Source organism: Stegodyphus dumicola, chromosome 1 (genome assembly GCF_044657685.1).
Source record: "Stegodyphus dumicola isolate Sdum_Otavi_A_Nest chromosome 1, ASM4465768v1".
Taxonomy (NCBI): Eukaryota; Metazoa; Arthropoda; class Arachnida; order Araneae; family Eresidae; genus Stegodyphus; species Stegodyphus dumicola.
The window spans coordinates 152,300,737-152,316,001 of record NC_140768.1 but is presented as its reverse complement, the minus strand read 5'-3'; the positions used below and the strand labels follow the sequence as shown (position 1 = coordinate 152,316,001).

At 33.4% G+C, this 15,265-nt stretch overlaps 1 protein-coding gene across 3 annotated transcripts in view; it reads left to right on the top strand.

Moving 5' to 3' along the window:
* The window catches only part of LOC118203681 (uncharacterized), a 115,851-nt gene that overhangs the window by 10,636 nt on the left and 89,950 nt on the right, over nt 1-15,265 (top strand). For all 3 annotated transcript variants that reach the window (XM_085822169.1, XM_085822162.1, XM_085822159.1), the window contains exon 2: nt 13,392-13,568. In XM_085822169.1, the coding sequence (XP_085678295.1) occupies nt 13,455-13,568 (114 nt within the window). In that variant the 5' untranslated portion in view covers nt 13,392-13,454. The remainder of the gene's footprint in view (nt 1-13,391; nt 13,569-15,265) is intronic.

Below are 15,265 nucleotides of genomic sequence, written 5' to 3'. Positions count from 1 at the left end.
CAGGTTGCTGTGCTTATGGGAAGAACAATAGCATAAAACCTCAAGAAGTGGATCTATCTTCTGGGATAAAAGAAGAATGTAAAAAAAGTTAATGGCACTGAATGCATTGTTGAAAGTGACATGAAGATACTCAATCAAATGTTTTTCTCCACAGTTGCGAAAGAATTGTGCAACTTTTCATAGGAGATGTGGATAATCGGAAAGTAGCAAAATTACTCTGAGTTCTTTATTTTTGTTTCATGAAGCATGCACAGTGCTTAGTCTTCTTTAAAATCTTAGTCTTCTTTAAAATGCATAACATTTTCCCCCAAAATCAGTATAAATCAAAGACTGAATTTTGTTGAATTTTTTTCCTTCACATGTTTGTTAAGTTTCCATCTTCTCACCTAATATAAATTCTGTAGTTATATTGAAATACTATAATGGCTTACAAAATTATATAAATTTCACAATCGCATTAGATGTATTTTCAAAACTTTGCTAATTGCAAGTGGATCTAATAATAGATATTGGTTGATTTATGAAAGGTTTATGAATAATTATTAAAAAAAGCAAATAAAATTTGGGAAATTCTTTAGTTTCAAAGTGGCAAGGATGGGGTAAGGGTGACATCTATCTCTAGGCACAGCATCCAGGGGCGCCAAATTGATGTTATGAAATTTTAGAATGAAATGTTTTTTCCCATTCTTGGTACACAGAAATGGGTGCAAAATCTTTAGTTGTCTCCGGGCTCTGAACACCCTTGCTACGGCTGTGCTTTCTACAGAACAGTAAGCAATAGATTTATTTTAAGGTTATGTGATCCTACCTTAAAGTAAAGTATGTATTAAAGCACATGATATGGTCAGCTAAAATGTGGCTGACAAAACACTAACAAACTGGAACAATTATCTGCGGCAAGTTTATACTCAGAGTGTTCTAAACAGAGCTTTCAGTAAAAGTGAAGGACCTAACAAAATAGTAGAAATCAATGAAAGTATCTGTACAAAGTGGCTTGAATATTAATTGTTCATTAGATAAAGAGGCGATTGTCTAATCAAATTACCAACTGTTCTTCAGTATGAATTGAAATTGAATTTTTCTTGTTTAATATCTCAAGAAGATGAGGCAATGTCATCGTTGTACTTAGAAGCTTCAAGTCCAATAATATATTTACCACTGTTGGATATCTACCACCTGCTATTATTAGGTGAAATCCTAAGATACAAGATATGGATGTAGGTCTTCTATTGATATTTGTTATGAAATGTTGTTGTTATGAGGGGAAGGTGAAAAGTTCTCAGCCTGACCAAGAAATGGCATTCCAATCAGCAAAAAATTATGTTTCCTGCCTGGGTGCAGGTGTCATTAGTTCGTATGATAAGTTTCAACTTGTTCTCTCAAGTAGTTTGTTCACATGAATTTTCGCAGTAGATGTCTTGCATGTTTTTTGTTAAAATGGATGAACTTTAATATTGTGCAGTCATAAAATTCTTTGTTTTGGATGGATTAAGCCCTAAGGAAATTCATCCGAAGTTGGTAAAAGTTTACGGGGACTCTGCTCCTTCCATGTCAACTGTTAAAAAGTGGGCAGCTGAATTTAAACGTGGTCACACATCCTTCGAAGATGATCCGTGTGAAGACCGGCCAAAAACAGCAACCACAACGAAAGCCATAGAAAAAGTGCATGATATCGAGTTGGACGATAGGCGAGTGAAGGTGTGTGAGATAGCTGAAGCTGTGGTGATACTGGAAGAAAGGGCGATAAACATCTTGAATAAACAATTAACCCTTTAACTGTCAAGTTATTTTGATGATTTGGGTACACAAATTGTCAATTTTTTTTTATTGCAAAAATCAAATGTTTAGTACAAAATAAAATAAACTTAAGTAGTTAAAAATTGATATTTTGAAGTACATGGGTAAAATTTTTAAAGTTTTGTAGCCACTGCATATTTGCTTGAGGTGGCTGCCACTCAACATGGCAGTTGTAAAGTTCGCTTCTAGTGGAGCATTATTTTCTAAAAATGAAAAAAATAAATTATTTTCTAAAAAATAAATAAATGAAAAAAAAAAAAAATAAAAGCACATTATGCACTGTCTTGTAGGCTCATGTTTCGCAGGAGTAGGAGGAATATGGGATATAAAATGTCGTTCAGTAAGACGGGCAGGGTTATCTATTGTAGGTGGTCTGCCAACATTCTTTTGTCCATTTTTGTCCAAGCTGCATCATCATATTTATGTAAAAGCTCTTCTACAACTTGGATTCTAAATTCTAAAAATGTAATACATTTCCCAACTACATTTTTATAGAGCAAATATGAGTTCCAGAGTACCTTGTCTAGTAAATGTAAAAATATCTTTTTATAATATTTTTTCTGACGTTTTCGGATTGTTGGATGAAAGGATATTTCCTGATCACAGCGATCTACACCACCCATAGTTAGACTGTCATAAATAGTCAGAAACAATCTTCGGCTTGAGTATATCTTCAATTTTTTTTATTTTTGAGGCTGACCATGGAAGTATCATGAATACTGCTCATCAAACACACATCCTTCATCTTCGGTTGAAGAATCTAAATCATTTATATAACATTTTGTTATGTATTAATCGTTTTATTTTTTTTAAGCTTAATTTGTTTTGCTTATTTCAGTTTTGATTTGTAATTGAAAGTTTAATTTTTTTTTTTTTTTTTTTTGTTGTTGTTGTTGTTGTTTAAAGTTGGTTGTAAGTTTAAACTGTAACTTTTGGTAAACTTTAATTTTGGTTAGGTTGCTTTAAAAGTTCTGAGTTGAAGTTGTTTAATTTTAATTTGAGTTTAGGGACTTAAGATTTTTGGTTTTTGTATTTTGTTGATTTGACCCTTAAGGTTGTTTAACTTTAATTTTATTTTAAAACCTTGTTGCTGCACTTTTGGTGTGTTATTTTTTTTTTTCTTAACCTTAAGTAACTTAATTGGTATTCCTCTTTCTTTTAAAGTTAAACGAATACATACTTTTTGACTGGCAGTAGAAGAAAAAAAAAAAAAAAAAAAAAAAAAAAAATGATTGTATTTGTATTTCAATTTGGATAATGTGTTTATACTTTAATTGTGGCTGAGGAAACAATTATTACAGTACTGACATTTTTATTATGAATTATAAGGTTGTGTAATTAGTAGCTTCATTTTTTTTAAATTTCCCAAAGTCATTTTATATTAACTTGGTTCAGAGATTTTCACCCCTTGCCCTCGGCTTGGATTTCTTTCTTGGTAACTCTTATCAGCGGTTTGGCTGCACCCCAAAATTCCTTCTCCCAAAGCGATACACCACATATGGGGGGGCAAAGTTGGATGGATTTACCATATGTTCTTTCACGAAAAGTGGACCCTGTTTTGCTGGACAAGCAAGCATGGAGATGTTCTACAGCATACTTATGGTGGGGGAAAATATCTGTTGAGTTAGAAGATCTGCATTATTGACTGGGACCCTGGAGCAAGGCTAGTTTCTTCCCCCCTGTTTCCATCTGCAGTTTTGATGACACATTGGTGTGGCCTTGGAAGTTGAATGATGGAATAGCGAGAAACGGCTCGTTTGGTAGTCGGGAAACCCCTTCCCGTGAAGATTCCTAGCGTTGGGTTGCTGGTTTTGGCTTCCTGCTGATCAACATCTACGCCAAGTTTTCAAAAAACGCACCAGCTATTAAAGCGGCTGCGCAGTGTTTTTCAAGGGGAGACGGAGAAAAGAAATTTCATGAGAACCTTCGAAGCGCAAGAAAAAAAAAAAAAAAAAGTCAACTTTGCCGTGCAGCTTGGAGGGCAGCCGCATCGTAGACGTAGCAAGGTAAATAACCTGCACCGAAGAGAGGCTTCTACATCTATAATTCTTGCGAAATTACGCTTTGATAGATGGGCCTGTGGAGGGAAGACCTGTGTCCTACAGGTTGGAAGCAGCAATAGGAGGGAAGCCTGGCCTCCGAAACAATAGCCTTTGTTAAATTTTATCAACTTTTTTTTCTATTAACAGATAATTTTTCAAGTTTTCCATGACACCAAATTGTTCGCCGTCGCCATTCGCCTGCATCAAGTAATCTAACAAAAAATTGTATGATGGATCCCAAATCCGGAACTGTGAAAAGTATATATTTATATATGTTAAAGAAGGATATGCTATCCTTTTCTGTTGTTTCCTCAGATATTTAAATGACCGGTCACCACCAATTTAAAATGTAACTGTACTTTTACTAGTATATCCTTAAAATAAACGTTAGTTTGATTTTATTTAACCTGTTTGTAATTATTGTAATTAACTCTTTACACTGGACCTTAAACTAAAATTTTTTTTTTTTTTTTTTGCCTATACACAACGCAATTTTGAAATTTAGATTTGTTTGCATATTTTGTTTTTATGTTACACTATGATAACTACTCTTATACAGTTTTGTGATTGATACAATATTGGCTGAAATGTTCTGTTATGTTACATATACGCACAGTTACCTACCTCATAATCAAGTATGAACTTTTACACTAGTTATTTCACAGTAATGATGTTCAGTAGTAATTATTAAGTATGAATTTCTATGCTAAAATTATATAACAATTTCAAAGAACTGGACACCATTTTACAACTAAAAGATCCTGTGCAATTTGAACCAAAGAACTTATAACCTCTAACCTTTGAAATCTTCAGTAAAGTGCTGTCATCTATTGAATTGAGCTCACATTAACTTTTCTCAAGATACAGTCGGATTTGACAAAGAGATGAAACCGAAATAAACGTCTCCCGATATATATTCGGGTATAACAATACAATGCACTCAAAGAAAAAAAAAAAAAAAAATTACCCTGAGTAATACTCGGGCGTGACATTTTCGAACACCAGTGCTGTGCTTGAGATTATCTCGGGCATGACAGTTAAAAGGTTAAGGATACAAAAGTTCTGTCCAAGATGGCTGCCGCATTTGCTGAATCCCGATCAAAAACAGATGCGCAAACAATTTTTGCAGCAATCTGTGGACCAATTCAACAGGGATCAAACCGATTTTGTGCAGTGATTTGTCACATTGGTTGTGACATGGATCCATCACTACACACCAGAAATGAAATAACAGTCCAAGCAGTGGATGGAAGGCAGTGGTTCGGCGCCAAAGGAAGTCAATCGCATCTGCTGGAAAGGTCATGGCCAGTATGTTTTGGTTTGCGAAAGGGATCCTATTAATTGATTACCTTGCAAAAGGGAAAAATTGCAGGTGAATATTACGCTAACCTTCTTGACCAGCTAGATTCCTAAATTTGCGAGAAAAGGCCCGATTTGAAGAAAAAAATAATCTTTCACCAGGACAATGCACCTGTGTACAAGGGTGCATTGCCGCTGGGAAAACTGTGGGATTTGGGGTACGATTAGCTCAGCCATCCTCTTTATTTTGATTGGCACTCTCAAACTTCCATCTGTTCCCAGACTTGAAGAAATTTGTTTCTGGGAAGCACTTCGCATCCAATGAAGAAGTTGAGAGGGTCATAGATGAATATTTTCAAAACCTTCCAGACTCCCACTTCCGAGAAGGGATACTGATGTTGAAGAAATGCTGGACCAAATGTGTTGAAGTCAAGGGAGATTATGTAGAAAAATAAAATCATTTTTTAACTGAAAGTTGCAGTCTTTGGTTGTCAGGCCGAGAACTTTTTACCTTACCCTTATACCAATCTCATTTGTCTGATAGTGGTCAGCACAAGACCACACTCATCGTGGCAAGGACTCAAATGTGCCTGCCATAGGCAAGGGCATTGATCACCATGCTATGAATGATGTATACTACGAAAACACATTTAAAGCCGCTAAACAAATTTTAGTTGAAGAGAATATAAAAATAATTTAGTAATGAGAAATTCATTTAAATTAAATTCTGTATATGACTGCATTAGGTTTATTTAGTTATGAAAAAGTACAATAGTGTTTTCTGCTTGTGGAGAGGACTTTCTTTGTTGAGGTTCTCATTTAAAAATCATAGATGTCCAACATGTACTTTATTATAATAAAACCTTATCATTTATGGCAAATATTTTAAGGGAAATTGACAGTGTTCATGTTATGCATAGAGAAAACATGCAAAAATGAAAACATGCTTATGAAACTATCATGTTCAAACTCCTGGAAACTAAATCCTGGATGAACTGCTGGTGCTTCACCACTTTAATCTCTTGGCTGTTTTCAGCCACATATGTGCAAGCCAGGATTTAAAGTTGTGGTATTTGCTGGTACAACTTGCTGATTATCCACGTTTCCATCCAAAAAGTTGCCAATGAATTTATTCTCAATTTTTTTTGAACTTAATATGTGAAAAGCAAACAGCAATTTTGAAAATTGTAGCACATTAAAGGTTCCATAAAACAGCAATGAATCAATACAATTTGAAAAGTAAGAAACTTCCATAATACAACACTTTTGTAAAGAAACCTTTACACTTTTTTTTTTTTTTTTTTTGTTTTTGTTTTCCCCATATATATAAGTTATCTGTAATGTATCTAGTTTAGATACATTACAGTTAGATCTGTTTTAACTTAAAAAAAAATCAAAGATTTGCATGAATTTGGCATTGTGCTATTATTCTTGCCCTGTACACACTGATCAATTTTCACTTAAAAACAAATCAAAGAATTCCACAAATTAACATTAGCACATAAATTTTATTCCATAAAATTTGGTAATTTACAAATTACAACTTCATGGAATGTGAAATTTTGCATTCTCTACTTTTGGGCAAAATGTTAAATTTCTGAAGAAATGCAACCATTTGTTTCTCATCTGGCAAACTCCATAGTCATTATGTGATTTGTACCAAAAAAAGTACACTCTACAACAAAACGAATATGAATATTCTTAAAATTTGAAGGTGGAAATCTATGCTTGTCTGCTGCATGTGCACACATACTTGGATTGCCAACTAAATGTATTTTCACAATGTCATGTGTTGCTTATTTTGGTGTTATAGCATGTTGGCTCATCAGTACTTTTCAGTGGGCTGCACATTACCAGAGAATATCATTTGATTTATTGAGTTATGATTTATTCAGTTTATTATATTTTACACATATGTATATACAGTGGTGACCAAAATTGTGAACACTTTTGGAAATTTTTGTGTTTTTGAACTTTATATGCTTATAGAAAATGTTACGTTTCGCAAAATGCAAACTTGTATATATCATTTTAAAGCGAATTTATTACTGAATTCAATACAAAACACAAAATTCAATTATTTGCAATACAAAAAAAGTTATATGTACTTTAATATAAATAAAAAACACAGTTATGAAGTGGTTTGTAATGTCTAGCTTTCCTGGCCAATCACTGTTCTTATTTTGAGAACCAATCAAATGTTAGTAACTGCCAGTAGAAGCTGACATTATGTTTACACTTGAAACAATTCATTATTTTACTTTGTTCTGTAGAAGGAGAACCTGTTTCTTATACATTGCAATTACAAGTAGAAATTTTTGTAAAAAATTTTAATATTTAGTCAAGAAGCAATGACATCAAATAAAAGAGTAAATTGGACACCTAGAAAGAGATGTAATATTATTGTGTTACGAGAAAGTGGTCTTTCCTATGCTGAAATTGCGAGACGGGTGGTTCAGTGACTACATCTGGAGTCCGAAAGTTTTGTTTACGATATCAGGAGACAAATTCAATAAAAAAACAAAGAAGGAAAAGACCAAAAAAGGTGCACCACATCTATTGATGTCACAAGAATAAAAAGACTGTCTCCAAGATAGAAAAATGTCATCAGTGGCCATCAGAAGGGATCTGAATGATGCTGGTGTTTCTGTCAGTTCAAGAACAATCAGGAGAAGATTAACAGATGTTGGACTGAGAGGTAGAATTCCACGAAAAAAGCCTTATCTTAATTTTCAGCAACGAAAAAAAAAAAAAAAGACTACAGTAGGCAAAGGAACACATTAATTGGACAGATGATCAGTGGTCACAAGTTATATGGAGTGATGAAACTAAGATATCAGTATTCGGTAGTGATGGGCGAAAATATGTAAGACATAGAATAGGAGAAGAGCTACATCCTGACTGCATTCAAGCAGCTGTGAAGAACCCAGTTAGTGTTATGATTTGGTCATACATGTCAGCAGATGGTATTGGTCGCCTTCATGTCATCGATGGGACACTGAATGCCAGAAAATAAATTGACGCTATTCTAGAACCAAAACTTGTACCTTCCATCAGAGATCTCTTTCCCAACAATGCTTCGTTTATTTTTTGGCAGGATTCTGCTGCTTGCCACACGGCCTGCCCGAATGAGGTGCCCATCAAATAAAAGAGAACTAATTGAGGCTATAATTGTTTCCTGGCATCATGTAATAATGAACGAAGAGCTTAAAACTTTTGTCAGCTCAATGAAATGTCGATGTGAAGCTGTAATCAAAAATAAAGGGTACCCTACTAAGTACTGATAACTCACTGCAATCATCACTATCTAATGTACAGGGTGTCCATAAAAGAATGTCCGAGTTTCAATGGTATATTACAAGAGTTTATTTTATACTAAATATAACAAGTCATACATGAAATTGAAGGATAACTAACATTTTTTTTCCTATAAGTGCTCAATGTATGCGCCTTTAGTGATACGGCACACATCCAAACGAAAATGCAATTCTTCCCATACTGTCTGCAGCTAGTCCGGAGTAATGGAAGCAACAGCCTGTGGAATTCTACCTTTCAAGGTTGGTAAATTGTGGGGTAGGAGTGGAACGTAGACCCGATCTTTTACGAAGCCCTAAAGGAAGAAATCACAAGGCATGATGTCAGGTGAACGAGGCGGCCAGGGTAACAAAACTCTGTTGTCTGGACCGTGACGCCCAATCCAACGGTCAGGGACTTCGAAGTTTAACCAATCTCGCACAAAGAGACTCCAATGAGGAGGGGCTCCATCTTGTTGCCAAATAAAGTTTGCAGGTTCACTTTCTACTAATTAGGGAAAGAGCCATTGTTGTAGCATATCCAGATAAGAAACCCCTATTACTGTAGCTTTAGTGAAAAAAAATGGTCCGTATTCTTGTCGTGAAACAGCACAGAAAACGTTTATTTTTGGAGAATCTCTTTCATGTTGTACAATTTGATGAGGATTTTCTGAACCCCATATACGAACGTTATGGGTATTTACCTTCCCACTTGTATGAAACGTCGACTCATCACTGAACACCACATGATGCAGAAAGTCATTGTGCCGTTGAAGAACTTCACATGCAAAGCGAAATTGTACTGTCCAATCATTTGGCTTTAATTGCTGTACCAACTGTAATTGGTATCGACGCAAGTGTAAATTTTTTAAAAAATCGTCCAGACTGTCGTCTTTGGCAACTGTAGTTCATGACTTGCTTTCCAAACGGATTTCTGCGGACTACGATGGAAAGATTCTTCGACATGTTCCACATTCTCTACAGAAACTTTGAGTCTTCCCGGGCTTTTACCTTTACAAAGACATTCGGTCGTTTTGAATTGTCGATACCATCGGCGGATATTTCTGTCACATGGGGGATCACATTTAAACTTTAATCGGAATGCACGTTGAATGGTAATTACCGAATTACTGTTAGCAAATTGTAGAACACAAAACACTTTACGCTCAGAAGTCGCCATTTTGAACAGATGATGCTGCAACTGTGAAAACGATGTAGCAGTACAAGCGCATGCGCTTATCTGAAACTGTTGGAGTTGTTCTTTATTCATTACCTTCAACCACAACTGTCGAATGATTACAGCTGATACTATTACAATTTGAAACTCGGACATTCTTTTACGGTCACCCTGTATATCGATAACTATCATTGTTTAACTTTTTTTGTATTGCAAATAATTTAATTTTGTGTTTTGTATTGAATTCAGTAATAAATTCTCTTTAAAATGATATATACAAGTTTGCATTTTGTGAAATGTAATGTTTTCTATAAGCATACAAAGTTCAAAAACATAAAAATTTCCTTAATTTTGGCCACCGCTGTATACTTATGTAAAGAATATACAGTCAAAAGTCATTAATCCGGTCTCGTCGGGACTTCGGTGATTCCGGATTATCGATTTTTCTGGATTATAGATCATCAGTTTAAATCTGGTAAGATGGCATGCAGAAATAATAAAATTAAAAATATGAAACCATAATTTATGAAATAACAATTATGATCTAAAGGATATCAAAGTTTACAAAAAGAAAAAGATTAATATTTATTTGTTTACTTTATTAAACATTTCTTTCAATGTAAGTTGTTTAATTTGCTTCGTTTCATGTGATAATACTTTCTCTTTAATTCTATTAAAAAGACATAATTTCTTGTCTAGTTATAAAGTTCCGCTGTTTCAATTCTTATAATTGCTGTGTCGAGAATACCGACTAATTTGTCAATAGAAATTTTTTCGTTTTCAATGACCTTTGAGTCACTTTCTTCACTATTGGAAGCGAATTATAATGACAAGGAACTTGATTTAAATCATATCAAAACCGAGTACATCGAGATGAAATACTACATTTAGTAAAGAATTATAAGCCAAATAAAATAAAAAAGTCTGCCCTGAAGATAAGAATAGTGCTGACAGATCAACTTCCAATTCATTGCGTGCCATGTCGTTTCCCTCCCCCCGCAGAGCAGCGTAAAAGTGATAAACATATTTCGGAGTGATTAGATAATAAAAAGATATGCCTTTATCCATTTTTTGCAGCAATTCCACTTTCTGTTTAATGGACTTCGAAACATACTTTCGCTTTGTAGATCCTTTACATATTAATAAATATATATCAGAAATTCTATTTGACATAATCGGAAGTTCAAGCTTACTTTTATAAAATTGCTCTAACAGTCTGCAAAAAATAATAAGCCGGATCCAATTCGAAGATTAAGTAACAACGCAATCTTCAACATTAACTGAAATAGATAATTAGATAATTTTAGCTTATACCATCTGTTGTACATTAAACGCACATGCATAAACGTATTATGCGCACATGTATATTCGCAGCCGTAAAGGTCTTACGCTCACGCGTAAATGCCTATGTGCATGCGTGGACGCGACGCATGCGCAGAAAGTTTTTAGCTTTAAGGTCCGGATTATAGATCATTCCGGATTATGGGTGTCCGAATTAACGACTTTTGACTGTATAAAATAAAACTTGAATTTTAGTTGGTGCATTCCAGTTATCTGTATTGGTACCAGAGAACTGTTAAAAAGTGTTGATGAGGCAATGCACCGTTTTGCCAAAAAGTATTTATGGGGAAACTCGCAGTGTTGTCAAAAGGTATTGATGTGACAACGTAGGTGTATGTGTTGCGTCCGCTCCCCCAGAGAGCTTTCTGTATCTCCATACATACTCACTAATGTGACTGCAGAGTGTGTCTGCTTACATAGAGCATAATTTAATTTGCTTAAAAACATGATACACCTCTTTTTCCTTTTTCACTTTAGAATTTTGGCATTGAGCTTGTGAAATTCTCTGATTTTTTTAAAGTGAAAACAGATCACCATGGGGAGAAAACAGTGACACACACACACACACAAAAAAAAAAAAAAAAAACAATAAAAGTGTCTTGTATGAAAAAGGAAAAATTCAAAAAAATAAGTAGCGCAGGATGCATCATTGAAATAGAGAAAAGTTATTTAAACACATTTCTCGCCAAGGCTACCAGTGAGTTCTCGACATTTCAGTGCGGTGTGGATGATTCTAAGGTATCCTTTAATCTGTAACAACTCCTTAAGTGTTCTATGTAATTTGGTTATTTCTTCTTTCTGTCCTAAAAATAGTAACATGCGTATAATAAATCTGTTTTAGCTATGCAATTTCAAAATTCTTGTCATATGATTATCATTGAGTAAGATGGCTAGCCCAAAAAACTGTTTTTATTATTTTTTATGTGTTAATTTTATTTATTAAATATCATATTCTTCACACTTATGCCATATAAACTTCAGTTCAGCACCGAAATTACAAAATATTAAAAAACAGCATATCTTTAGAATTTCTAATAGACAATCTTGCATGCTGGAGATAAACATGTTTTATTTTATATAGTGTTGTCACTGCTTTCTTTTATAACACTGAGTTTGTTGATAAAAAATTCTTGAAGTTTTACAAAATGTGAAATACGAAATTCAGAATTCAAATTTGGTCATTTAGGTGCACATGTTCAGTTGGATAGCTCTAGGTATCATTGTTTTCTTGCAGTACAAGGAACATCCATCCATACATGCATGCAAATTCTTTATTATTTAAGTTCTTTAAAAATAATACAGAGCAATAATATGTGATGGGAGCAGTTTGGAAAGGGATTCAACATTTATAGCAAACTGATGCCAAATCCAATTTCAAGACAGCTCCATTTGTGCTAAAAAAATATTAACTCAGCCACAACTGAAACTTTCTGTTCGGTAATTATCTTTCATTGTTAACATCTATGGCATTACTAAAAAAAAAAAAAAAAAAAAAGGAGAAGGATTAAAAGTCAATTGGATGGAACATGTGCTTTGTAAGTCAATTGGATGGATGTGCTTTGTATCTCCATCATTAATATCTAAATTATTACATACATATGTGTCTCTTACAGATAAGTATAGATTATTATTATCCACTAAAGTTAATAGTGATAGTTAATTTCTTATAGTTCAAATTTAAGAAATGCTATAAAATATTTTAAACTAATTTCAGTGCAATGTGAAGAATATTCCAAGATCTGTTTCATGCTTTCTGTAAAAATAGTCTACACCTTCAGAAAGTTTTTTTGTAAACTCTTTGAAGTATTTTTTGAAAGTCTATAATGTTCACTGTCGTTTCTAAAATGCCTTTTAGTGTTTGGATTTTGTTTGTTTTTCCAGTTTTAAAAACAAATATAGTGAAGAAGATTGTTCTTATTTGATGTCATTTTTTGATTATGTATTTGTAACCATTCAATCTCCCCTCCCCCGATTTATTATCATGGAAAAACTGACAGAACAAGTATTAATTTTCCTCTTAAAAGCAGACTTTTTATTTATTTATTTTTTTTCCTCCCTATGTAGCATGAGAAGGATATATCCTTCCCATTTTTTCTAAATAAAGACCTTCAATGAACTTTAACAACAAACACATCATAAAATAATAATAAGGAATACAGACTTATAGTTGGAGTTGAATTATACATTTTTCTGCTGTAGTGTCCTCAGAGTTTCAAATGTTGAGGAGCGGAAAGTTTCTCTGACTAAGTCCAGTGCTAAAATGTGGGGATAAAGGTTATATAATTTTGATTGGTCTGCTGTATAATTATTTTAGTTTAGTGAATTTAATATTAGTTGGCGATTTTATGTTGCAGATTTTTTTTGTCTAATTATATTTTAATTTCAGCACTTGCAATCAAAAGTTTGCTTTAAAATTAAATTAAATTTTCTTTCTTCCCTCAGCTTTAGGATCAATGTCTGTGAAGCTTTTCTGACAGCTGGAAAAAGAAGACTTTGTCCATACTCATGAGTACAAAAGGAAATGACTCATGGGTGCTGGTTGGCAAAGATGGACGCACTCATGATTTATCACATGGTATGATATTTATTGGTAGAGAAGAATGTGACATAGTTCTTCAGGTATATTATTCTTTTTCTTCATATTCTGTTATCTTTCTCTATTATTGTTAATGCTGGAATTAGTTTTTGTTTAAAAGGAAAAAAAATAAAAAATAAAAAAATAATCCATATATTTAATCGGCCTTTTAATTTGCAAAATCATGCTTTAGAAAATCACAATTGAGCTAAAAGTTTTAGTACAAGGTAAATGGTAATGAGTGCATTGAAAAATAGTTTAAAAGTCATACCATGCATTTTTGGTGTCATATGAGCTCATTTTAGCTTCTTTCCTACCTTTAGTTCAAAATAATCAGGAACAGCTGTAAGAAATATTCTTTTATGTAAAGAAAAAATCCTTGAAAAACCTGTTGTATGGGAAGAACATGATCTGCAATGATTTTTTTTTTTCTTTTCATGAATAAGTTTATCAATTTCTACAATTTTGCTGCTTCCAGCAACATTTATGATGAGATAATGAAGAATTGCATATACATCTCTTATGCAGTTATTCATATCCGCCATTGTGTTTAGATTCATTTGAAGTAAGCTTTGATTCACAAAACTCTGTTATACTAACTTCTGAAGTCAAAAGTAAATGAATCGGACAAAAGGAACATGTGATCCAGCAAACTATGCTTTTATTCAAATACCCCCCCCCCAGTATGAATGAAGGTTACATCATTTGAACATAATTTTTCTTTGTGAAGAATATCGCTTTCTTGAAGAAACGTGATAGCTGCTATTTCATCTCTTTACTAATCCAAAGTAGCTGTGAAATCCATTGCTGTTAAAAAAAAAAAAAAATGTAATTATGCAAATGTTAGTGTTTAATTGATCTAAGACAACTGAGTGTGAAAAAGACAGTTATCACCAGTAAAAGTGCCAAAATTTGCAACACCTTATATTTGCACCAACTTATGCTGAATGCATACCCAAAAATAATACCAACAATGGCGGAAAAAAGTGCCCAATAATATAGCTGTAAAGGTACCAGCTTTCCTCAGTATATGGAACTAAAGTCTGTGAAAACTTTCCTGATCCAAAAAGGTATTAAACAAAAAATAATTAACATTTTCATTTATAAAGAAAGCTGCCCAACCAGTATAGTGGTTAGTGTCACTGACTGCCGTGCCAAAGGGCTCGGGCTCGAATCCCGGAAGGCATAAATGTTTGTAAATGTATAGTGTCGGTACTCTAAATATGCAGTGAGCCAAAAGTCCTATTGTGCGGTTTGGTGGAAGGGGAGAGGGATGGGTGAATTTCATCAATAGTAAAAGGAATGAAGCATGAATAGTGTGCACAAATATGTAGAAAGTAAGAAAGGTATTTGTATTTTATTTTATTAACTTCATAATGCTAGAAATGAAAATCTTTGAAAACATTTTATATTTTTATTATTATTGCTACTGTAATTGGTATCTCAAAGAATTCATGAAGGAAATAGTGCTGTTAAATGATTACTTGAATTTCTTGCTGCAGTTTGCTCAGAATTGATTGTTTGGTACTTTCTGATTACCAGAAACTTAATTTTCTGATTTTTCTCTCCCTAGAATATTTTGCCAACTTTATGAAATGGTGAAAAATGTTTTTTAACACCCTTTGTACTTTATCAGTACTGTTTTATTAATGACAATAAAAATATTTTATAAGAAACAAAAAAAAAAAAAAAAAAAAAATTATGATGGGAAAACAAAATTTTGTATAGCCAATATTTACAT